Raw genomic sequence first — 26,440 nt, 5'->3', positions numbered from 1 at the left:
TAGGTGGATATTCTGCAGGAAACTTCCCTTACTAAGATAAGGCCCCTCAAGACTAGTTTGATCTTAAACCTTCACAAGATTTTCAAGTCTCACAAACTCCTCCTGCCTCCTAGTAACCTGGTCTTCCCCAGACTTTACCCAGTCCTGACTCTCCCAACCCCCAGCCTAGACCCGAGCCACTGCAGAGATAGTAACAATAAAAAATAACGACAATGCCATCATTTCACTTGCAGAGAATTTTCCCATAAATCACCTGAGTCCTCCTATAATTACTGCCACCAGTTTAGAGATGAGGAACCTGGAACTGATAGAGGTTTCCAGGGCTTGAAGGGCCGATCACCGTCCCACAGGCCCCACATAGACCTGGCCAGCCACAGCCCCGGGAAGGAGCACCTGCCCCTCCGAGGGTGGAGGTCGCACTCTTCCCTCCCCATTCTTCTCTGCCGACCGCCAAGGGAAACGGGGCCGCACAAAGCCAAAGATAAACACCACTACCCGCGGGCCACTGGCCATGGGCCAGGAGCGTCTGTGCGAGCCTCTGAGCCCAGCCTCTCCCTGGGAGCGTGAGCACCCCTCTGTCAGTGCTGCAACTGCCCCACACTCATCAGCTTGCTGGAACATGCGCTCGGGGCCCTTCGGAGGCTAAGGCTTCAACGACTCCAGCTCGGAAGCCGCTCCCCTCGGGACTCACGAGCCAGTCGGTGGCCCCGGGGAAGCGGGAGCTGCAGCACCCGGGCGGCGACTGCGCCCGAAAGGCCCGTACGTCCCGGGCGCCGCTTCCTGGCGGGATTAGAGCACCTGCCGGCTTCCATCTCCACCCGCCCAGGGCGACCCTCAGGCCGGGACCGCTACAGGGAAGTTTTGCTCATACTTCCTCGGCGACCCCTTTCCTTTTGCCCGCTGTGACGCTTTTCTTTTTAAAATCTCTTCACAAGAGTAACCACTGATCTTAGGAAACTTTGTGCGAAACTTACAAATGCTGTGAAATCGGAGCCAGGAACTCCATCTGAGCCTGGGAGCGCCGCGCCCAGCCCGGCTCTTCTGCTACGGCCCGGAGTGTCCGGCGGTGGCCAGTGCTGCCCACTCGCTGCCAGGCGGCCCTGGCACCCGCCCTGGCCCCTGAGCGCCCTCTCGGCCTCGGGCACCCGCCCTGATTAGCTTTGGGAACGCGCCGGCTGCCGACCGCCCGGTGCGCACCGCAAACCTGGGGCCGGGACGTCCCAGCCTTGGAGTGGTTTTTAAGCAATTCCTCGCAGGCATTGTCTTCCCGGGGAGCCAGGGATCTCAGGGGAGGGGAGAGGAGACCCGCCCCACACACGGTAGCGCAGGCTTGCCCACCACCTCATTTGCATTTCAAAGGCAAACTTCTGCGGGACTTCCCCGGCGGCGGCGGTGGCACCTACCGGCTTTGCAAGGGTCGTGGTAATGCTCCAGCTGCTGCTCCGTGCCCTCCTCGCCGTCCAGCGCCGAGTAGTCTGCGGTGCCGTCCGGGCGCTCCCCGAGTCCCCCGTCGCCGCGAGGCAGCGGCAGCAGCAGCAGCAGCAGTGACACTAGGGCCCCAAGTGCAGTTGCCCGGGGCATGGTGGCGCGGGGCCGGCGGGGGCAGAGGGAGTTGCGTGCACGAAAGCTCAGCTCGGCCGAAAGACGGTGCGCACTAGGTCGGTCGGCTGCGGCCGGGACTCGGTGGTTACACAGGGCTGCCGGGCATGGCTTGGGCGCGGAGCAAGTGGAGCGCGGCGCCCCCTGTCTTCGTCGAGGCAACCGGGAAGCAGCCGCTCGGAGCTACTTGCCCGGCGGCCGAGGCTGCGGCGGTTGCGACTGTGGCAGTGGCGGCGGTGGTTGGAGCAGTGGCCGCTCCGCCCCTCTCCACCAGGGCTGGACGACACAGCCTTCGCCAGGGGCCCTGGGCAGCCAATCACTCGGGCGCCCAAGGCGAGGCCCCTCCTCTTCCCGGCACCTCCGCAACTTCGGAGGAAGGCGAGCGAGGTGAAGATGCTGAAGCCAAGGGCCGGGGGCCAGCTCCGCGCCCACCCAGCCGAAGGCGCCTGCCCAGGGCGCCACCTCGGCCTCTGGCTCCCAAAAATGCTGTTTCTGAAGATCGAAGCTGGGCTTCCCGCCTTGTTTTATTTCCATAACTCACTTTACAACTCCCCGATGCACACGTGGCCAGAGGCAGCAACAGTGGTTAGAACTCCGAGCGCTGGACCAGGAGCCCTGTGTACACGATTCATGTCACTACCAACGGGCTATGTGCATTCGGGCAGCTGCTTCTCTGCAGGGATGAGTGAATGTCTCTGAGGTCCCTTTCGGCAAAGAAAAAAAAATCGAGGATTTCGATTATCTCAGCTCTCTCCATATCCCCCAGTCCAGCCATGAAGGGCGCTTGCTGGCGGCACCCACCTGACCTAACGTAGAGACTGGCGATAGATAGGAAGAAAGATTTAAGTCCACAGATTTCCCCTCTCGGTGATCCTATCTTTCAGTAAAACAGTCTAAGATGCTTCATACAGTCAAAAAGACACAAATGAACAGCTGTATGTGCTGTTTGTGTTAAATTACAGACATGTTATTAAATTAACCACTCACTGTTCACTTGATGGAATAAAAATGACCAATTTCTGAAGTCTTTTTTTTTTTTTTTGCCAATTAAAAACATATGCCCAAATAATTTAGGAGACTAATCAAGAGATATTTGAAACCCACTTCTATTTTGTACCTTAAATGTAAAAATTGTCAGAACTGAGCCATTTTGATTTAGAGATATAAAAAGTTTTACTGTGAGGCTTTTCAAAGATCTTTTTACACAAGTAAAATGGCCTTGTCAAGTATAACACACAAATGTGTATGTGTAGACATGTTTTGCATCATGCCCAGTAGAATCTTTTTCCAATTTAAACTGCAAGCAGAAAAATGGACAACTTTCCTTTTGGATTTCCACATGGTTTCACATACATCACTGACAAAATAGTCAACAGGGAGCCCAGAGCTGGGCTTCACATCAAACTCTGAATTTCTTGCACTTATGGTCATCTGTCTTCTCATCTATCAACTAGGATAACAAGTCCTTCACACAAGTAAAGGGTTAAAAGTTAACTACTGGAAGGATGCTACTCATATTTTGTCCTCGTTCTTAGAAATGCAATGTTGACCCTGCCTCATGCTGTTTTCATCAAATGGGCACATAAAATACAGAATGGAGCCAGACAGGGCAAGATCTGGTTAGAAACTGGCAGGTGGGAGGAAGGAATTTGAAGGGGATAAATGCCACCAAATGGCAGAGAAGGCCAAGTGGCCACTGCATAGGCAAAGGAGTGGGAGGGGGTCGAATGGCATGCATTTCTGCCTGAATACCAGGAGTCAAACCCAACGCCATAGCTCTCTGCATTCACCCCTATGAAGGTCACCACCTTTGGGTAGACAAGTCCAAAGAGTCAACATCTAAAAGGCCTAACAAACTTCTGTGACACTTCCAGGTCTCCAGATGGCACTAGGCAAACCACCAACTGGCTTCCTCATTAGAAGGGAATTCCTCTGGAAAATAGACATGAGAGGCCGCCTCTTGTGCAAGCAATGAGGTTGTGAGCTTTTATGACCTCCAATTCCCACCTGGTGAGTAGTGGCCAGGTCTTCTCACCAACACCCTTTGTCCAAATATTTTGAAGAAAGTGGTGTCGAAGAATGAGCAAGCTGCAGTTTTATGTTATTAAAGTAGAAGGCCAGTTTAGTTGCTACTTTGGCTATCAACCAATAAATGGCAACAAAATATTTGGTTCACTAGAAAGATTAGAAAGGAATGATTGAAAAGGGACACCATAAGATAGAACTATAAAAGCTAAACTGTAATCTGGGTTAGATGATAAAACCAAGAAAAAACTGGAGGTAGATTTAGAATAACAGGCTTTATGCCATAAAACTGCTCAACTTAGCTCCATTATTACGTTCATAATTACTTCAGGGTTTCCTCTGCCGTATCTTTGGGTCCTCTGTGAACCTGAACAAGTGTTTTTCTCCTCTCAGATGTCCATCTCCCACCCAACTCATTCCATCTATACCCCTATGCCCAAAGTAACTGGGTTCCTTGCCCCTTCAAATCTACTGAGTTTTATCCACCTGGGCCACTTTCTCATTTTGCCTTTCCAGGCCACTATACATGATAATTTGTTCCAGTGCAGGCAGCAGAACCTCCAAAATAGAGGGCAGTCTCATCATGCCAGCTCATTCCTTCATTTACATTGCTGACCACTGAGAAGATACTGAGTTTTTTGAAGAATGTAATTTAGCAGCTGCTTAAAACCCTTCCTGGCTCTGCAAAACCTTTATCCAAGCTCCTCAGGGTGGCATACGAGGTCCTCCATCCACCACCAAGCCTTCCTTTTACCTTTACAGTCTTGGCTCCTTACAACTCCCACATTACAGTTTTCTGGCATTAAACACCCTGCAGTCATCCTAACATGGCCTCGATGCTTCACACCCTCCATGTCTGCCTGGGACACCTTGATAACCACATATCCCACATCCTCATGCCAGCATCGCAGCTACCCTATCTGTGACACTTACCTACGCAGGACTGCCCTACCTTTCTGGTCTATAATTGCAGCAGACCTCTCTGACCAACTCCAGCTTAGAATCACCTTCCACGTCTCACTCTCTAGACTCCCTTTTCTTCACTGACCTTCAAGATGAAGTCCTGTAATCCTAGTGGCTTAGACTGAGACAATAAGAATAACCATAACATTGGCCAGCCCCACTTATATCAATTTCCCCCTGCAACCATCTCCTGCATTTTTTCCCTTTGAAATGGCTGTGAAAGTAATCATGCAAACTTTGAAAATCATTTTAAATAATCAAGTAATTTAAAATGCATTTGTAAACTACACTGATTCCACATGTCCCAATTAGGCTTATTCCCCCCCCTTTCTGTTACATTGCACAGTAACAGTTTCACAAAAATAGTTCACTTGAAATCAAGAAGCTGGTTGCATAAGAGTCCCTTCTGTCCTTAGTTTTCCAACCAGACAAAAAGTGTTCATTAAAGAAATCAAAAGTAATCCAAATTTGTACCATTTGGCTAATGGGAATTGCCAAGTACAGGTGTTGACCGAGGCAGCTAATAAAACTAGAAGAACCAAGGAGGTTGGTCAGGATTTTAAAAAACTAGTCAGAAACAGAAAAACAAAACGTACAAATACACATGGAGAAATTAACCACTGATTTCAATGTGGCACAATAAAAATAATCTCTTCCATTTGTATAGAACACTAATTTTCAACGCAACTTCTGCATATATTATCTGCCTCCCAGGCTACAGAGGGTGACACCCCCATTTTACAGTTACAGTAGTCAAGACAACAGGGCCCTGAATCTTGATTACTTCTGGGCTAAACACAGGAGCACCTTTAGCTGCTCTGGTTTATCCACAAAACACGGCTATTTACTCTACCAGCTTCACAGGATGGTTGTGAGGGAACATGTGAAACTGCTTTGAAAAAGTAGTAAATGCTAAACAAATGCAAAGTATCATCAATCAGAGGATGGCAGGCAAATAGATGGTAAAGTCTGAGTATACAAAATAGGTATCCAAAAAAGTCAAAAGAATGGCAATAAAAGAAAAATCATTCCTAAGAAAGACAATCTTACTCATTGGACCATTCTCTCAACTTTACGGTACATTGAAGTCCTTTTTCAAAATATAAATTTAAACCTTTTTAAATACATTATTCTAGGGGTTAGCGGACTATGGCCTGCGGGCTGTTTTTGTGAAGTTATACTGGAACACAGCCATGCTCATTAGTTTATATAGCCTACCATGGCTGCTTTGGTGCTACAATGATAGTTTCAACAGAGACTGGATGGCCCTCAAAGTCTGAAGTATTTACTATCTAGACCTTCACAGAAAGTCTGCAGACCCCTGCTTTATTTAATTGTGGACAACTATAATTAAGTTCTTCATTTGCCTGTCAATAATGGGTTATCCCTTATGCTTCGTTCATGTTTCAAAAAGGAAAGAAATAAGGAATCCAAGGGAAGTACATTTAACCTTTTATTACTTTTAAAAAATCCAAATTCAGATAAATTAACACACTAGGTTAGAACCTCAATTGTATTTGATACATTATATACTGGACTTCTATTACTGAAAAGCCAGTTGGAATATGGCCTATATGAACCAAAGAGTGTATACAAAATGGAAGTGATCATTGGCAATAATTGTTTCCTTGGAACTCTGCACCGACTGTCCATGCTCTGTGGGGACTTACAAATTCAAGTTTGACACAGTTGAAAAGCCAACTGGAGCTGCTTTTCCAAGAATGTTCGGTTGTCCTTGAAATAGAATTCCATGTTATTTCTTCCTTGCCTTAAGCTCTTATATCTTTCAAATGACCCAAGTTGATGAACTGGAGTAAACACAAACTATGCTGCAGTTATCAATTAGCAAGCGCCTAGTTCACCAATACTTCAAAATAAACAGACTTCACAAGTTTATTTCCATTCCTAACAGTGGAATAATAACTTAATTTTGTTCACTTTTGTCTTTGTAGATTTCTGTCTACAGCTCCAGTAAGAATGCCAAATCAGATGGCTTTTAGGAAATCCTCATAGGAGAGAACCAGAGTTGTTCCTCACACTGAATTTAAGTCTTACAAGATCTCTGCAGGTTCATATGTTAACTTTCTGATCTGGCCTACTTGTAAGTCTAGTTTATTTCTGTACACACTTCCAAATAATCTTCATAAATGTTCACTTCTCTGATCGAAATATAACACCTTGATTGATGAAATACAGTTTCATAATTATAGAATTTTAGTGAAGATATAAAACATTAATGAATACTTGTGTTTTAATACATCACTACTCCTACTTATTACATGTTCCAGTAAACCAATAGAATGAAGCACTAAGACACGGTGAAATCTAAACTTAAAACCTAGATGGAACTGCCATATAGATTACAAATGGGTCTCCCTACCACAGAATTCATATACAAAAGCCCTTCGGTATGTAGCTTTTCCTGAACAAATACATTAATACACTTGTTTTTCACATTTGTAAAAATTCAAGGTTTTAATAACATTTCTTTGCAAGACATTTGGTATAAGGTGGTTAATAAACATTAGAAAACAAACACTATATCAAAATGGTTAAGATTTGTGAATAAACCCTAAATAAAGTGGCTTTTGGAAGAAATGGATTTTGCAGCAACCAACTTTATAAAGAGGTCCATCCACTCTCAATGGAAAACACCCAAGCGTACCATTCACTAGGTTCGGATATTACCACAATATAATGAATTTTGAGAGTATGGGGTTTGATTTATGGGCAACCCCAGTACAATCTAGGAGCCCAACAGGATAAAAAATACTAAAAGAATGCTTCACCATCCCTCAGGCCAGTACATTTCCACCTTATCCTACTCTTGTATTAGGATATATGTATACAAATGTCAACTACTAATGTAGTTAAATTTCAGGAGAAGCATGCTTAAAGATACACGGGGAATGTCTAGCCTTAGTTTTTGATAGTATTATTCAAAGTGTCAGTTGAAAGAAATTAAGCAAATAATGTTAACAAACGAAAGACAGATACACAGCATTAGTGGGGGTATGAAAATCTCACCCTTCAATTAACTTAAATAATGTTCTATTTTCTATTCTAAAAGACTTTAACGCTAGGTGATCTAATATTCATTTGTGAATGACATCTTAATGTATTTGGAAATTAGAAAATTATTTTTCACCACAGATTCCAAAGAACTTCAAATAAAGCTAAATTTAGTAGAAAGAATTGGTGTACCTGAAAGTATTTAACCCACATATTTTCAATAAACCCTACATCTTACCTGTAAGATTCATATCATGAGAAACAAATTTCATTTTATTAAGACAAAAGCTTACTGTCCAATTTATACTCCCATCAGACAGACTACATACTGGTATGTTAAAAGTACTTTTGAATAAAAGTGGTGAGAAAGAAACTAAAAAAGTATTTTATATATAGTTAAAAGGTTACATAATATAAACAACTAAATATTAACTTTTAGTTTCTTTTTTAGAAGATCTTAAAGGCAAGTAAGAAGGAAGAGAAAATGGAAGTACCAATAAATTACATTTAATATATCATTTTGGCCTAAGAAGAGTAGATATACCTACAGCTTCTAATCAAATATGTTGGATCATATCAATCATACTTAAGAGGTAAGAAATCGTACTTTTCACCTTTTAAAGGACTTACATGTCACAATATAGGATGTGGAGTCCATCAATATATAGATACATATTTTGAAATGAAAACATCTTGTGTAACTATTAATCACATGATTTTCATATTAAGGTTTAAATACAGAGGTGTTTTGAGTCTTTCTAAAAATACCAATATACAGTATTGTTTTAGGTGGTCATTTGCATAGCAAACTATTAAACTAGAAACTCAGTGGTTCTAGGAAAACTTCATATTATGAATAGTTCCAGAAAAATGTATTCAAATCACTTCTCTTACAAAACTGTAACTTTTATTTGCTGATCCAATAGTATGTTAACCACTTTTACCCCATCTCCACTTTACACGGTACACCAACCTGAACAGATTTTGTGCCACAATTTCATTCAAAGGGTTTGTCATTCACTTTATGATTGTGCTGGATAATCTAGATATAAGCAAGTCTGGAGATTTTAAAGTATGGGTCCCCTGTATGAGAGTAGCATAGTTTATATTTTTTTAAATGGCATTAATTTTGCCTTTTGAACAGAAAGTTATCTTCAAATTGCAAACACATCTATTTCCACAAAACAATTTGGTCAGGAAATTTTATTTGAACATTCTAAAGCAATAATGCTTTAGATGTTACTTAAGTGTCCCAGACAGGATTAACAAAATTAAATGTCTCTAAATTACAAATTTGGCTCCTGTAGGAGTCTCAGAAAATAAACCAAAGAAAACAACCCCCCTCCCAAAAGAAGTATGACACACACATTTTGAGGAAACCCCAATGTTTCATGCAATGGTAGGCAAGATGTAAAAGGCCACCCAAATCACACATTTCTACACCAATCATCATAAGAAAAAAGTACTCTGTAGTCGATTTGTACATCCAAATGCATTTGGGAATCTATACCTACGTTACATTATTTAATGTTATATACATTTATTACCCACCCCCCTTGTTTTTAACAATTTCTTATGTAAAACCTTCATTCAAACCCAAAAGATGTAAGACTAACTTGGGGGAAAAAATGATAATCGCTTTAGACATTCAGTTAAAATGTAGTTTATCTAAATCTCAAAATGTTTAATAAAAACAAGTATCTTCTCCATTTAACACTTTTGCTTTCTAACTGTACAGTAAATTGCATTGTAGAGAGTACACCTCTATCTTCAAACTGTATCTTCTTTGGATGGAATTAAAATGTAACTGTATAGTTTTAAGATAAATAAATGGGAAGTTGGTCCAACTAAGATGACAGCAGATATATTACATGCAGGATTTAATATTTTCTAATTCCCTCTTAAAAAAAAAAAAGGATGCAGTTGGATTGGGGGGAAAAAAAAGTCAAAAAAGAACCCAGATTCAATATATAAAAATGTCCCACAATAGGTCGACAATGGCAGTAAAAATAAGAGGAAAAAAGTAATCTTTCTGGAACATCATTTTTCAGTAACATAGAAACACTTAAGTGCCAGGAAGATTCCTATTCATGTAATTTTAGCATCCAAGTTTCCCTCTATTTATTTTATTGGAACAAACGCTTTAAATAAACTATTTGTCCTCTTCACTGAAGAGAGCTGGTCTATTTCATCTTTAATGAGCTAGTTTTTGGGAAGATTAGCCATGTACTGTAGTAATGCCTACTGCGTAAAATCCAAGCATTTGCTGTGAACAGTTGGAGAAAGCAGTCAGTAAGAACCTAGGATCAATGGAAATAGATGTTACTTTAAGCCATCGACGAAAGAGAGACCCACAAAGTACCCGGTGTGTTAAAGCCCAAATCTCTTCTTGCGTTTGTTTTTGCTGTGCGAGTTCCACCCCTATGAAAAAGAAATTGATCTGAAGTTCCAGGTTTTCTTGGGTCTCTAGTCAATTTTCACATTAGTATAGATTTTTCGGACAAAGGCACTTGTTCCCATGTAACCAATCGCTCCTGCAAAGATAAAATAAGATGTTTTGAAACAAATACATACAGAGCAGTATCCATCATTTAAAAACACTAAATACTCTATGCTCTGGAAAGTTACTCTTTTTTAAAGGTAGTATCTTTATTTTAGTATTCTCTCTGAACTTACTAAAACTGTATCATTTGATTTGCAAATCACCTGATACCATAATACACTGAGTCTGACCATCATACACCACATGTAATCAAGCAGCAATTATTTCTTGTATAATCAGTAACTACGGAATTAAAATACATCCCTTATAAAGCAAGAATAATTTCATAATGGTGAAAGGTTGTTAAATGAAAAAACATGCCTTCTTTGATTTGAAGATATATTATTCTAGTTCATTAAAGCAAAAATCAATATATCTTCCCAAAATCCAATAGATAAAGTAAGAAGGGACGGGGAATTCTCTTAAGGAAGGACAGGGAACCATGTCCCAATAGCAGCTGAAGCTCTAGAGAAGAGGTATTTTCTGACAGCTTCTTTTTTATGTTTAAGTTGCAGCTGTGTAGTTGGTAGAAGGGATGATGTATTTGCGGGAATTGACAGGAGAGAGATGTAAGTGGGTCAGAAGTTTTGAAATGTTGTTTTTAAATAATTAGCCTCAACTAGAGCTTAAAACACCAGAAATCAGGGATATTTGTTTGTTTTGTTAAATATTTACCTCCTGTGTCTAAAATAATGCCTGGCATATAAGATACTTGGTAAATATTTGTTGAATGAATGAATGAATGAACTGGATGGTTCTTTATTGCAAATATAGGTTGGTGCACAAGTATTTGCAGCTTTACAATTACTTTTGCAGCAACCTACTAACGGCTCTTTAGAACAATGCATTTGGTTATTGAACTGTCAGAGAAAAAATCTACATTGGTCTTAGGAATATATGAGGTAGCCCAATATTATTGAAAGCTTAAAAGAAAACCTTCCATTAATTAACAATCGCAAGTGCACAACAAATGCCTAATTAGTCACCCTTGAACTAACTTTTATTCACCAAACTGGTGAATGAAAGGCAAGAAACAAGCATCTTTCCTGTTTCTCCTATATATGAACTATACCCCAAGGCTACCAACTGGTTGATGAAAGGAAGGTTATCCTTATGTAAGTATTCCAGCTAACAAATATAAAAGAAACAATAGAATTAGACTAGTGTAACCACTAATGAATTATTTGAGCTAGGCAATAACTATCAATGGCTGCTAACTTCACATAGAAATAGAACCAGAAATTATGTGCTCCCCTGATAAAAGCTTACAAACCACCTGTTAAACATTCTTGGACAAGTATTCTTGAGTATGATCAAGCCTACAGATCTAACTACCACTTGGAGAAACTTTAAATGACACTTCAACAAAATAATCAGCAAAATCGTGTGGAAAACTCCACAGAAATTTTTTAAGTTTTAAAAATAAATCGCAAGTGAGAGAGAGAACATCTATAGATTAAAAGAGCCTTAAGAGACATTTTAGCCAAGCAATTCATGAACCTTAATTGATCTCAATGTAAATAAACTATATTTAAAAAGAAGTCATTACAAGTGTGGTAAATTTGAACACTAACTGAATTATTCCATCGTATCAAGAAATTATATTTATCATTCAGGGAGGGACATATACTGAAATATTTACAGTTGAAATGACATAAGGTCTAAGATTCATGTCAGAATAAAAGGGGGGATACAAAGTGGGGATATAAATAAAACAAGACAGGCCATGAGTTGATAATTACTGACACTGACATGGGGACTCACTATATATAGTATTGTCCCTATTTTTGTATATATTTGAAAGTTTCCCTTTATTAAATATTAAAATACAAAAAAAACACAAAATGACAAAGCAACACTATTTGCATTTATTTTTGCAATGACTAGTCATTTCTTTTATAATAGGAAATAACGATATTACATTTTAAAATATTGATAATGCATTTTAAAATAGTTACAATACAATTCTCTACAGGGTAAGAGAAAAATCACTCAATTTTGTGAAAATATACCTGAATCCTTACGGCATGAAAAGATGTAAAAAATTTTAATTAGCATTGAAAATTTTAATGGTATAATACTAGAGCCAAACCAAATCCAATTTTCCAGATGTACAAAACATTGTTCCCTTTGAGCAGAAATATGCTTAAAATCAAAACACTACCAACCTAGAGAATCATTTTTCCTAATCTTTTTTTTTTTTTTTGAGACATAGTCTCGTTCTGTTGCCCAGGCTGAAGTGCAGTGGCACGATCTCGGCTCAATGCAAGCTCCACCTCCCATGTTCACGCCATTCTCCTGCCTCAGGCTCCCAAGTAGCTGGGACTACAGGCACCCACAACCACACCTAGCTAATCTTTTATGTTTTTTAGTAGAGATGGGGTTTCACCGTGTTAGCCACGATGGTCTTCATCTCCTGCCCTCATGATCTTCCTGCCTCGGCCTCCTCAAAGTGCTGGGATTACAGGCGTGAGTCACTGTGCCCAGCCGCATTTTTCCTAATCTTATGAGTACCTCAAGAATAAACTTACAAGGGCATGACTTCATAAAAAGAGAATACTGAATATGCAATCTAGAAAAGTAAATATTTTAGGAATAATAGAAGTGCACTATTAAACTTAATTCCTCAAAACAAAAATGCTAGGCTCATAATATCCCACCTTAACGTAGTCATTTTTTCCTACATTTAAAAAAATCAACAAATATTTTTGTTCTAATTACTGACTTAAGCATTTTAGCAACATAAATTGATGGATATAATTTTTGTATTATGATGACATTCTAATCACTTCCAGTCTAAACAGCTTCTCCCTACCTGCCCCTGAAAACTGAAGCACTGAAAGCATATAAACCCATTAAAGAATAAATGCTGGGACATTGCCAGAACAGCAGGGAACTGTAAATGTGCCAAGATTTTCAGGCAGCAAGATGAAATTTCAGCAGGAAAAGCACTCAAAAAATTTAGCTACATTTTCTTTGTAAATGTCAAGACATTGCCTCTCTGGGTCTTCCTAAGATCACTTATAGAAAAAGTCAAGAAAATTTTTTTTAACTCTCTGCCTAATCGATTCTATACCTCACTGAATGTTGGTGATAATCAGGAAAAATCAGATAAAATAAAGAGGAGTCCAGTGAACAATACTCTGAAGAAAGGATGGCCAATAATACTATAGAAACCTTCTGACTGCCCAAGAATAGGGATGTTTCCACATGACACAATCTAGTTTTAACCTTCAGTCCCTCTCATCTTTCCCTCAAAGTTGGTTACTAATTGTCACAGGGAATGGCTATCACAGTAGCTATAAATAAAACATGACTATAACATACAGAATGATCTTTCCTTGTGGAATGTTTCACTACTTTACAGACAATCTCATTTGTGTGTGCGCACACACGTGATCACATACATAGTGTATATGAATTGAACAGGTTCTTTTGATGGAGAAACAAAGCAATCTTGGTACCCCAAATGTGTCCATAAATGTCACACCAAGACCTAGCTTTTAATAAGATTATCATATCTTATATATATATATCTTATATAGCCAAAGATGGAATTATCAAATACACACATATATACATAAACAGCCAATGGCAAATAACAGAAAAAGGAGGAAAAGTATCCACTCTCTGGAAATGTTTCCACCGTGATAAGTCCCTCAGACTTACATCATTCCTACAAAGTAACTAAGGGACCAGTCTCATTTATCAAGTAAAACACATCATTTCTACGAAGTAATTAAGGGACCAGTCTCATTTATCAAGTAACACTGAACCCGAAAAAAAGTGAGTTACTTGTATGAGTTTCTGTTAAGGTACCTCTGCCTGGACTTGGTGTCATAAAGTTGTTCAGCAGCAGGTACCCCTCACTGAGCATCTACCAGTCACCTGATGTTTATCCACATTTAATCACTGAATTCTCTTTACAGCCCTATGAGGTAAGTATTATTTCTATTTTACAAATGAGTAAAGTTGAGGAAGAAAGGTTAAATAATTTGGCCAGAGTAACAGGGCTATTAAGTGGGGAATTCACACCCAGAACAGACTGACCCCAAAAGGCCAGATCTTTCCATACCTCACCATGTAAATGGCTATTCTTACTACCTAATAACAGTCCCAGTACTACACTTGGTGCTTTACACACATGACACTATTCCTCACAACTACTCTGAAAGATATGCCCATTTTACAGATAAAAATGAGACCTAGAAAGGTTAATGTGACCTCCATGGCCACAAAAAAAGCTGGGCAACAGCATGGACATTTATTTCAGTGTTTTCAGGCTCTCATACTTACGCCTTTCCCATTTATCATACTGTTTCCAAAAGTTCTTTATTTTCTTGCTATTTCACACATTCCAGAGACTCTATCATATGGTGAAAACTATTACCTCTTCCTTTTAATAGATGATTATGATAGATCCATAAATAGTGGTTTTTATCCCCACTTTACAAAAACTTAGAGAGCTTTGGGAACTAGATCAAGGTGGAAAGCATACATATGGTACAGCCAGAACTTAAGTCCAGTCTGTAGATACCCAAGTATGCAATCATAACAAGTAAACTGTGCTGTCTCATAGGTATCTCCTGGTTTCTCCAAGAATAGTCTGAGAAGTTTCCAAACAGGAATCATTCAGGCAACACCTTAACATGCCTACATCATGATCTTCCATTGAACTTAGGCTTTAAAAAATGCCAATTCTCAAACCAGGCACAGTGGCAGGTGCCTGTAGTCCCAGCTAGTTCAGAAGCTGAGTCGCTAAAAAAAAATAAATAAAATGAAAAAGCCAATTCTCAAAATGAATGAAAAACTAACTGTGGTATGAAATTCTGAGCTATATAGAATTACTAGAATTTCTATAAAAATAGAAATTAATAAGGTAATAAATTATGTTGTGGGGAAGAGTCAAAAGAACTGAAATCGATCGAGACCATCCTAGCTAACATGGTGAAACCCCGTCTCTACTAAAAATACAAAAAACTAGCCGGGCGTGGTGGCGGGCGCCTGTAGTCCCAGCTACTCGGAGGCTGAGGCGGGAGAATGGCGTGAACCCGGGAGGTGGAGCTTGCAGTGAGCCGAGATCGCGCCACTGCACTCCAGCCTGGGCGACAGAGCGAGACTCCGTCTCAAAAAAAAAAAAAAAAAAGAACTGAAATCAGACTCAGGTTTATTTTGGTGTTTCTGATCAAACAACAGATAGAATTTCTTAATTTCCATTTACTGTATTTTTCTGATTCAGAGAAACTCAGATTTACTCATGATGTTCAAAGAATTTCAGAACTTACCACACATTATCCCCAAGGCTGTGCTAAATACCGCCATATATCCAAAGTAAAATGATGTCTGAAATAAGCCATACATCCTGAAATAAAACAAAATATATATAGGATATCCATTTTTACTTTTAACAAAAGGCCTTAAATATTAGTATTTAAAGGACAAATTTAGTTTCCTAAGTAAAAAGTGAAAAAATGTCTCCACTTACTTTGTTTTGAAAAAATAGTAGTAAAAGGAATACATGTAAACATAGATTGCAGTTGATGCAGCAGAGAGAAAACTTGTCCATTGCCTGGTGTGGGGAGGGGAAGAGAAGATAACTCTTTTGAATCAATGGCACTAAAACAAAGATTTTAAAGCAAATAATTTAATAAAACATCCTTTAAAGTCCTTTAAAACGTATTTAAAAAACAAATGCATAGACATGGTATTTAAATTTATTAACAAGGAGAACATCTAAGAATTAGAAAGTTCGATCTTGAATTTTGTCAGATTCCCTATTACCAGTGACCATAAATACACCATATCCTTTTCCAGATCTAAGTCTCCTTGTGTTTAGAATGGAGCAATGCTTCTCATAAAACTCTCTTCATATCAAACACTTTGTAAAACACATGTCTAACATAGAACTCCATTAATACATTAAAAATTTGATAATATTTTTTCTCTAAAATATGTATCATTTTTATAACTGGAAAAAAAATTCCTATGTTATTTTAAGTAACAAAATTTCTATACAGCTCTTACTCCACTTGATAGACTTCAAAGGAAATCTTATTTTAAAATATTATGGTTCCCCAAATTTCTTTCCACAAATAGGTACTTACCACCTGTAATCTTCTGCATTTAGTAGAAAATATGTGCACACAATAGTCACACAGACAGTCACAATGCACAGGATAACCAGCACCAGCATCATGAAGCCATAGACATAATAGATCTTATATGCCCAGAAAGATGTGAAGATGAAATACCTAAGTAATGCAATAAAGACACAGGTTTCCAGTCTTTATTCTTAAAGCTCACTCTGCTCTTTCTAGAAGTCTCACATTTCAGTTCTCATTTTTTTCTCACTTAATGATTTTCTTTCAAGTATCTTCCAACAGTTTCTTTTACCATGTCTTCATCAATTAAATCCACTAGAATTCTCTCAAAAAATTTCTTGGATAATCTTTGAAAAACAGATTATTCAGTAGGGCATTCACCTCTACACAAACTGAATAAAACAGAAGCTTAGAGAAGTATAATGTAGAAAAGAACAAATGAAAATAGCTAAAAAATCCGTATTTGTATCCATATTGTTTTGTAGATACAACACAATTCAAGCAATGTAGTTTGTATTTTATCAAATAGAAAATATAATACTCTATTAAATAGAAAAATAAGTTAGAGCAATAATGTGTAAAATTAGGAAAAGCAAGCCTAAAGAACATTCACACTGTCTTCAGAGGACAGCAAGTGAAAGGGCTTTAAGATTTTTAATTAAGAAAAAGATCTTTAACTCTAATCCATTACCAAGTCATCATTAAATTAAAACAGAGCCTTTCAGCCTCTTTTCTTTTTCTTGTTGCCCAGGCTGAAGTGCAGTGGTGCAATCTCAGCTCACTGCAACCTCCACCTCCCACGTTCAAGCGATTCTCCTGCCTCAGCCTCCTGAGTTCTCATTTTTCCTGAGTAGCTGGGATTACAGGCGCACACCAATACGCCCAGCTAATTTTTTGTATTTTTAGTAGAGACGGGGTTTCATCATGTTGGCCGGGCTGGTCTCGAACTCCTGACCTCAGGTGATCCATCCGCCTCAGCCTCCCCATCATTCATTCTTTCAACAGATATTTACAGAGCCCCTACCATGTATCACGAAAGCAGTGAGAAAAGCAGTAGACAACAAAGTCTCTCTACCTTCAAGAAGACTACTAGCTAGTTGGGAAACACCAGTAAAGACTATGATACACGGTGATATGTGCTACATGAATGCACATAAGGGGTTATCTTCCCATTGTGGCTGAATGGGGCTTTATAGGGGGAAAAGAATCAGATAAGGAATGCGGAGGGTAAGGGGAGCTAGAAGAATGTTCCAGGTATGCCAGGCATGGTGACTCACACCTATAATCCTAGCACTTTGGGAGGCTGAGGCAGATGGATCACCTGAGGTCGGGAGTTTGAGACCAGCTTGATCAACATGGTAAAATCCTGTCTCTACTAAAAATACAAAATTAGCTGGGCATGGTGGCACACGCCTCCCCAACTACTCGGGAGGCTAAGGCAATGTAATCGCTTGAACCCGGGAGGTGGAGGTTGCAGTGAGCCGAGGTAGTGCCACTGCACTCCAGCCTGGGCAACAAACGAAACTGTTTCAAAAAAAAAAAAAAAAAAAAAAAAAAAAAAGAATGTTCCAGGCACAGGAGCAGCAAAAGCAAAAGTGAGTAAATAAAGGGGATCCACTGCATTTTGAAAAACTAAAAGTAATTCAGTATGGCTAAAACTTTAAATGAAGGGGAAAGAACTAAGAAATGAGGTTGGAGAAGTGAACAGGACCAGTTCTTAGGTTATTAAGACCCTTAATAGCCATGTTATGGAGTTGGGACCTCACCTCAATTAAAATAAGAAGTGTTAAGTAACGAAATGACATGACACCTTAAAAAGACCATTCTCCAGGAGGAGAATAGGTTTGAGGGTGGACAAAATAGAAGTTGAAGAAACAGCAGAGAAACTATCTAGTGGAACACAGTGCCCGGAGAAACACAAAGACATGTGGTTCAGAAATACTGGGGACAGGGGTAGAAAGGAAAAAGTAGTCACAGGTCAAGTATGAGTAAAGGCACAAAGCATTGTCAGACTGGAACTAAAGAAGAAGTTCCTGAACCGACTATAATAAACCACGAGTTACAGAGACACACACTCCAACTCCTAAGGTACTAATGCCCACAGCATATGCAGAACTCGTAAGTGACAACGAAGAGTTGTTCCATATCTACTTATGTCAGTTGTACCTGTTAGTACAATTAGACTAAACTGAATAAATTAAATGTTACATAAACCAATAAACATCAGAGTAAAAAGGATGCGTGGTTACTATAAAAATTATGTTGAATGCTTTGGAAAGATTTGATAAGGTGAGTCCCTTTTAAAAAGTTATAAAATTCGATGTGATTGAGATGGCTATAGACTGGGGGACAAATGTACAAATCTAGAAGGATTCTGCACTTAGAATGCTTCAGATAGGACCTTATGTTCTTGCTTCACTTTAAAAAGGATGGAAAACACAGAATCTGTATTACGAATGTCAAAGAAAAAAAAATGAAAAAATTCCAATGAAGAAAAAGACCGTGACTCTATATTTAAAAAAAAAAAAAAATCAGTGAAGGATGTACATTTACTTGTCTTAAAATATTATGTATGTATCTTTTTAAATAATTCTTTACATGAGTCATCATTTTCAATTAACCAACTACCAAATCCAATTACGTCTGTTAAGAAAACTCCTACCATACAGGAGACAATCCGCAGTGGGGCGTCTGGAAACATGTAAGGCTATTTTAAGTTGTCACAATGACTGGTATTTAGTGGACAGGAGCCAAGGGTGTATAGCTGCAATACCTGAGAAAGCCCCATATGGTGAACTGTCTTGCCTAAAATAACCAGAGCATTCCCATCAGGGGGCACTGGGACACAGACTAAGAACAGAAAGGCTTTTTTATTTTGCAATGATGACAAAGGATGCAGACGTAAAGCACAGTAAGTGGCATAAGGTGGCATACCTCTCACCTCCAAATACATACACACTTCCTAGCACTCCTGCAGGCCTCTATGGAAGGAACCTAGGAAATGACTATGCATCAAAAGATGTCAGGACCTAGACGGACTAGTAGGTAATGGTTTACCTAGTTCCCTAGATCCTCAGAAATATTTTAAAAATACAATAAAAACCAGGAATTCCTTAAATCATGCCTATGATCGAAGGCTGGTCTACCATTCTTTAACACATAGCTTTGATTTCTTTTTTCTTTTTTGAGACGGAGTCTCGCTCTGTCACCCAGGCTGGAGGCAGTGGCGCGATCTCGGCTCACTGCAAGCTCCGCCTCCTGGGTTAATGCCATTCTCCTGCCTCAGCCTCCCGAGTAGCTAGGACTACAGGCACCCGCCACCACACCCGGCTAATTTTTTTTGCATTTTTTTTTTTTTAGTAGAGACGGGGTTTCACTGTGTTAGCCAAGATGGTCTCGATCTCCTGACCTCGTGATCTGCCCACCTCCGCCTCCCAAAGTGCTGGGATTACAGGTGTGAGCCACTGCGCCCGGCAGCACATAGCTTTGATTTCTAAGATTTCCTCTTAGGTGAGGGAGGTCTAGAATACAATACAAAAAGGTATAAACATGACCTGAATATTTAAGAACACAGTCAACAGCTACCTTTATATAGCCTATTAGACCCCTTTCTGGAATCATGGAATTAACAGACTATTAGATGTTCTCCCAACTGATGACTTTACATGTTCCCTAACTCCTAAATTGTCTTACTATAATCAAATCCCTCAAAACATAAATACATTATCAAAACTTACATTTCAATAAAGATTGAACCAAAAGGTAAAATTCCACCCAGGCAAACAATAACTGCAGGCTCCATGAACCTGGAAAATATTAAAATTAATAGTAAACTTCTAGTATGATTTCCATATTACATAAACACTGATAACAGAAAGCAGGTACTTGACACTTAAAATCATCTCTGAAGGATAGAAACAAACCAGTAAAATGAAAAGCCAAAACCAAAAGAGGCACAATATATAGGTGGGACTTCAATTTAGCCACAGGTTATAATCAATATTCTTTCTGCATTAAAGGCTGAGACAAGTATATGGAGAACAAAAATTACTGACACTGGCAAAACTTGCAAAAGTCTCTAAGTGTTCCCTCTGGTTCTACTAGACTTCCGTAACTTCTTAGAACCCTATAGGCATTTATTCACAAAAAGCCAAAGGGAAAGAAAGTGAGAGTCGAGAGACCTCCATTTGAAATAATGTTTCCCAAATTGTGGCCTTGTCATCTCTTTGCTCACTCTCTCCTTGGTTCTATAATTCCTTTTCCTAAAAATTATGCAATTAAGGTATTATGAGTTCTTATTTATAATGGCAGCAAAGAAATAAAAAATAAAATTTGAAATTCATTCATTCATTCAACAAACATTTACTGACTGTAATGGGTAATTCCCCACCTGGATGCCTTCTCTCGTCTCCTATTGCTCTCCTGAAAGCATTGGCTCAAATGTTCTCCCTTTAAAACCTTTGCTGAGTCTCCCAGGAAGAGGTGGGTCCTTCTCTCATTCTTCCACTGCCTCTTGAACATATCTCCACCACACTACTTACCACACTATACTGTAACTGTCCAATTCCAAATACATATGTGTACATATATATAAAAAACCTCACTAGATTATAAACCATGGCAGGCAGAAGCTATTCATTCAGGTATTTCCAGTGCCTAGCACAATACCTGGCACAAAAAAGATCCTAAACTAATAACTATGAAATTAACAAACTAAAAAACTGAGAAAAAAATTTTTAAATTTGAGAGCTGAAAAAAAACTTAAAAATCATTTAATGTAGTCTTCTTTCATTACTTTACAGGAAGCCAAGACTCACTGAGGTTAAAAGTGATCTGCCCAAGGTGACACAGTCAATGAGAGGCAGATCTAGTATTCAGATTTAGGTTCCCATGATTATACTCCCCAAAACAGAGACACACACAAGCCTTCCTATACCTAAATGCAAAGCATCTTTGGTGAGGAAGCTCTCACCAGACCTCCTCTCCTTCACTAGCCCTAGTGACTTAGAGGAACTTTTGTGACTTCTGACTATGATTTCCCTTTAACCTTACCCTTCCTAGTAAGGATACTGATGGGTCCTAACAGTCTAATACTGATCTACGGAAAAAAAAAAAAAGTTACTTTAAAAAATAAACTACAAAACTTCTAACCAAAGTCTCTCATAAGCACCAATCTAAGGAAAGAAAAGAATGTGGCCAATTCAAACTATAGGGGCTATTTTATTCATCCTCCATTTCTATAAATGTCTACATGCTTCCGGTCTAGAAAGGACAGAGCAAAATTATCACCTATTTGTATAAGCACCTGAATATGCTATATTTATAATCTGGTAAAATATCTAGGGACAGAGACTTAATATATATATATACATACAGTACTAAAATATCTGGAAAGATAGTAAATATTTCAGGTTCTGCAGGTGATAGCATCTCTGACATAACTACTGATCTGCCAGCTCTGATGCTGTACTATAAAAGCAGCCACAGGTAATTCATAAACAAATGGGCACGGCTGAATTCCAACAAAACTTTATTGACAAAAATAGGCAGCAGACTAGATTTGGCTTGCAGGATTAGTAAAACTGCAGCTTTAGTTCACACCCACCTCTACACCGTAGGAAAGCATTTGACTTAACTGTAAATGGCACAATATTCAGAAAGTGGAATAAGGGTACAATTTATTATTACTCCTAACAATGTAGGTTAAAGGAAACAGTAAAATGAACTCCTTAGGCTCAAACTTAAGATTGTCATTCTCATAAATACATGCCAATTCTGAAGTTACATGTACACAACAGCCTTAAGAACTTATATATTGTGTGAAACAATCGCATAAGATTTAGCATTCTCTTTACCATTTTTTCTCCGGTATAGGACGAGGCACAGCATTGACACGACAAGGAAAGTTGGGCTGACCTGACAGATTTCGGCCAAGTATTGTACCAACAAGATTTAGAGGAAGAATAACAAAAAAACAGATGCAACAAACGGCCACCTGTAAATTAAATAAAAATGTGTGATTACTCAGAGAACAATAACATTAATAAAAACAAAAGAGACACAATTTAAACACAATTTGATCACAAAAGAAAATGTTTAAGTTCAATATGGGCTAAAATTGTGCAAGAAGTACACTAATGAAAACAGAAAAAGGTATGCTTTAAAATATTAGAACTAAACTAAATACAAGTTGAACTAGTTCTTATCCAATTTAGTTTACCACTTTTTCCTTTTCTCCCACACTATCTCTGCCATAGTCCTTTTTTCTCCTCTTTCACTCTCAGCTGTCATGGTTTTTTAAACATATTTATCCATTGTCTTTCATTATTATAACCAACTTACTTATCTGGCTACGCTTTTTGAGCTCGTAATATGCACTTAGAGCTTTATATGTGTTATTTCTTTATTTTACAGATGAAGGAAAGGGGACTCAGAGAAGGATAAGTAACTTCCCATAATCTCATAGCTAGTGGAGAGCCAGACCAAAATTTCAACTCAAATCTGCCAGCCTCAAAGCCCATGCTCTTTTCTATTCTACACTGCCTTGGAATCCTAATAGAAGTAGATCACTATCTACGTGTTATTAGTAAAATAGTACAAATATTTTTCTGCCTATTAGTAGTGCAAAGTCTAAAATTATAGAGAAGACCATACAAAGATTCTAGAACCAAAGTGGCCAATTAGAAACATTTATTTTTGTGACATTTTTCTTTACAAAATCAGCTCCTTTCCGGCAAACGATCTAATTAAGATCACTTCACTCTGACCTTCTGTAAAATGGAGTAGAACTGAATCACCTCTAAGATCTCTTTAAATTACATATTTTAGGTTATAATAAAAAGTAAAAGTGAGAGAAAAATTGAATGAAACATGTGAAGACACTGAGAGAAATGAAGAGGGTAGGAAATCCATAGTGATTGCACAAGAAGGAAAGATCTCTTTGAACCAATATTAGTAAAAATTCTTCATTAGATCCTTTTGTGTGTGCATATGTGTTTTTAAACAAGCCAAAGAGTATTGTCATCTCCTTTTCAGATACAACATAAATGTGTCAGAGTTATAGAGCTCCATAATACCATTTTAAACATCAGACTCAGGAACCCAATTTATCTGTGTTTCAGTTTAGGCCTAAGCCTATGAATAATATGAATTTATGCTCATATTATATTATGTGAAATGTGAAAAATAAGCAGGTGTTTTTAAGATAGTTTAAGTCTTATGTTATGAATTATACATATGTCATAAATATGGGGAGTGATAAATTCCATCTCAATTTTTGCTTTTACTTTCTTAATAACTACAAGACTCATAAACCTTAACACACTGTAATCAAGACCTATGTATTTTTTCCTTAGTTTGCCAGAACTCTAATTTGAAATAAGAATTAAAGACAAAATTCTTTCTAGGAAGAAAACATTCCTAGACCATGTAGAATTATATGGTCTAGAAGAATGGTTTTCAAGCTGTTCCAAAGAATTCTCAGGTCCTACTGAAGAGCTTCCGGGATTCCACAAGCATTTGATTTGAATATACTTTTGAAAATAGTTTCTTTTTAAAATACTTTTAATTGTAATAAGATACATACAGATCAAAGGAGTTTTACACCAAATAGCAGTACACTGGAGAGATCATAGCCAGGTTAACTCATTTTCACGCAAACCTCAGAATAAAGTTTCTCCTGCTTATCTCTGTGTATATACTGAACTGAATGAATTTTGTCACTGATTAGGAAGGCCTGTAATACTATATTGGTCTTTTATTCTATCTCCTTCGCCCCATCCCAATTAAGGCCTGCACATATTTGTTCACTAAAAATTGTATAAGCAAAAGTACTATTACAGCACAATGTGTGTGACACAATTGAGTGGCAGCTAAAGTGAGGGCACATCTTGCCTTCAGTGCACATAATAGTCAATAAAGGAACCTATAGTCTCAAAAAGACATTAGCAATTGCTTAGTATTTGTCAATATTTTCTCTTTCCTTGTCCAACTCTTTAATATATGATTAAAAATGTGAGCAGTTTGTTAGAAATAGTGATTAAGCTGTGAAACCAGTTCCCCACTCCTTTATGATCAAGTTCTGGATGAAGTTACTTGAAAAATACTCCAAGATTACAAGGCGAGCTGTTTAAAAAAAAAAAAAAATCACATGGAATGAACTCACTTGTGAAGTAAGAATTTTTCTCAATACTGATAACTAAATAAATTGGGTGCTGAAGGTAAGTAATAGCTTACTTTATTCATACCCCTTGATATTAGATTTGTACCCATCACAAGTTTACTGCTCTTGTTAAACTTAAGAGTGTTAAAAATACTTAATTTGCAAAATATACCTATAATAATAAAATCATGTTTGTATCTGTTTTCCATCTGGGCTTCCACATTATTTAGGAATACAATTTAGCAGCTAAGAGGGTCTAATATATTGATGAAAACCCTGGAACTCAAATTAATATGGGGCTCTCCTCTATTCCCCTAGTCACTGTTCAGAGGAGAGTGAAAGCAGGCAGTGGGGAGAAGAAAGATTTACTCCATGCTGAGGGCCTCCCTTATCTACAACAAGAACAAGTTAGAAGCAAGTACTGCCTCTTGGTACTTAATACCCCAAAGATCTACATACTGATCACATCTTCTCAATCTCAGACATAAACCAAGAATGTGGCTATTACTTATTCTATCTTTGCTTCCAGACTGGCCTACAGGTCAATATCTCTCATAAACTTAGATGTAAAAAACAAATTTTAGCAAATGTAATCTAACAATATATAAAACAAAGAATATATCATGACAAAGTGAAGTTCATCAAACGAATGCAAGACTGATTAAAGATTAGAAAATTAATGCTATTCACCATATTATCAGAATTAAAAAAGAAAAATCACAGATCATCTCAAAAGATGCAGAAAAATGCTGCTCTAAGATCCAACACTCATTCAAAACTAAAAAAAACTTGCAGCAAACTGCAAATAGAAGGGAACTTACAAGCTGATGAAGGGCATCTACAAAAAAAGAAAAAGCTATTATTTTATTTCACAGCATAAGACTAAATGTCTTCCTCCCAAGATTGGGAACAAAGAAAGGACGTCTGTTGTTCTATTAAACATTATACTGGAGGTTTTAACCAGTGCAATCAGACAACAAAAAGAAATAACAGACATACAGACCAAAAAAGAGAAGTGAAACTGTCTTTGTTTAAATAATTTGATAATCTATTTTTTTAAATAACACTATGCACCCACAAAAATTTAAAATAATAAAAAAAAAATTTTAATCTATGTAAAAAACTAAAGAAACTAGAATAAGTGAATTTAGCAGGGTTGTAGGATACAAAGCCAATACCTCAAAAACTGTTTTCCTACATATAGTCAACACTCAAAAATAGGGTATAAACTGTTCAAGTCCACTTATAAGTGGATTTTCTTCTGCCTCTGCCACCCCTGAGACAGCATCCTTGAGACACCCCTCCCTCTTCTTCCTCAGTCTACTCAATGTGAAGATGATGAAAATGAAGATCTTTATTATGATCCACGTCAACTTAAAGAATAGCAAATATATTTTTATCTTCCTTATGATTTTCTCTTTTTCTTTTTAAGAGACAGGGTCTCACTACGTTGTCCAGGCTGAAATGCAGAGAGGGCACAATCATAGAGCACTAGAGCCTCAACTCCTGGGCTTAAGTGATCCTTCTGCCTTAGCCTCCTGAATAGCTGGGATTACAGGCACAAACCACACACCCAGCTAACCTTATGATTTTCTTAATAATATTTTCTTTTCCCTAGCTTACTTTATTGTAAGAATGCAGTATATAATACATATACAAAATACACGTTCATCAGTAAGGCTTCTAGTCAACAGTAGACTTATTCGTAGTTAAGGTTTTGGGGAGGGTCAAAAGTTACATGCAGATTTTCAGCTGTACGGGCAGGGGGTAAGGGTCAGCACCCCAACCCTCATATTGCCCAAAAGTCAACTGTACTCTCATGTGCAACATAACAATTTTTTTTGGTCAATGATGGACCACATATCTGACATTGGTCCCATAAGATTATAAGACTGTATTTTTACTGTACCTTTTCTACGTTTACAGACACAAACACTTACCACTGTGTTACAACTGCCTACAATATTCAGTACAATAATATGCCGTACAGGTCTGTGGCTTTGTAAGATTAGGCTATAACATACAGACTAGGTGTGT

At 38.2% G+C, this 26,440-nt stretch overlaps 2 protein-coding genes across 4 annotated transcripts in view; both read right to left on the bottom strand.

The window, feature by feature from the left end:
* The window catches only part of TLL2 (tolloid like 2), a 151,915-nt gene extending 146,008 nt beyond the window's left edge, over positions 1-5,907 (bottom strand). The window contains exon 1 of the mRNA XM_003904059.5: positions 1,404-5,907. Within this exon, the coding sequence (XP_003904108.2) occupies positions 1,404-1,581 (178 nt within the window). The 5' untranslated portion in view covers positions 1,582-5,907. The remainder of the gene's footprint in view (positions 1-1,403) is intronic.
* A 120-nt stretch (positions 5,908-6,027) lies between these two features.
* The window catches only part of TM9SF3 (transmembrane 9 superfamily member 3), a 71,713-nt gene continuing 51,300 nt past the window's right edge, over positions 6,028-26,440 (bottom strand). Inside the window, exons 10-15 of one of the 3 annotated variants that reach the window (XM_003904060.5) lie at positions 22,098-22,237; positions 19,980-20,048; positions 16,246-16,392; positions 15,627-15,710; positions 15,427-15,503; positions 8,485-10,133 (exon numbers count right to left, since the gene is read on the bottom strand). In XM_003904060.5, coding sequence (XP_003904109.2) covers positions 10,066-10,133; positions 15,427-15,503; positions 15,627-15,710; positions 16,246-16,392; positions 19,980-20,048; positions 22,098-22,237 — 585 coding nt within the window. In that variant the 3' untranslated portion in view covers positions 8,485-10,065. Of the gene's footprint in view, positions 10,134-15,426; positions 15,504-15,626; positions 15,711-16,245; positions 16,393-19,979; positions 20,049-22,097; positions 22,238-26,440 lie in introns of all 3 variants that reach the window. The other 2 variants (XM_031652159.1, XM_021943532.2) reach the window with 2 other exon arrangements.

This window comes from Papio anubis, chromosome 11 (genome assembly GCF_008728515.1).
Source record: "Papio anubis isolate 15944 chromosome 11, Panubis1.0, whole genome shotgun sequence".
Taxonomy (NCBI): Eukaryota; Metazoa; Chordata; class Mammalia; order Primates; family Cercopithecidae; genus Papio; species Papio anubis.
This window is presented reverse-complemented; position numbering and strand designations above follow the sequence as displayed.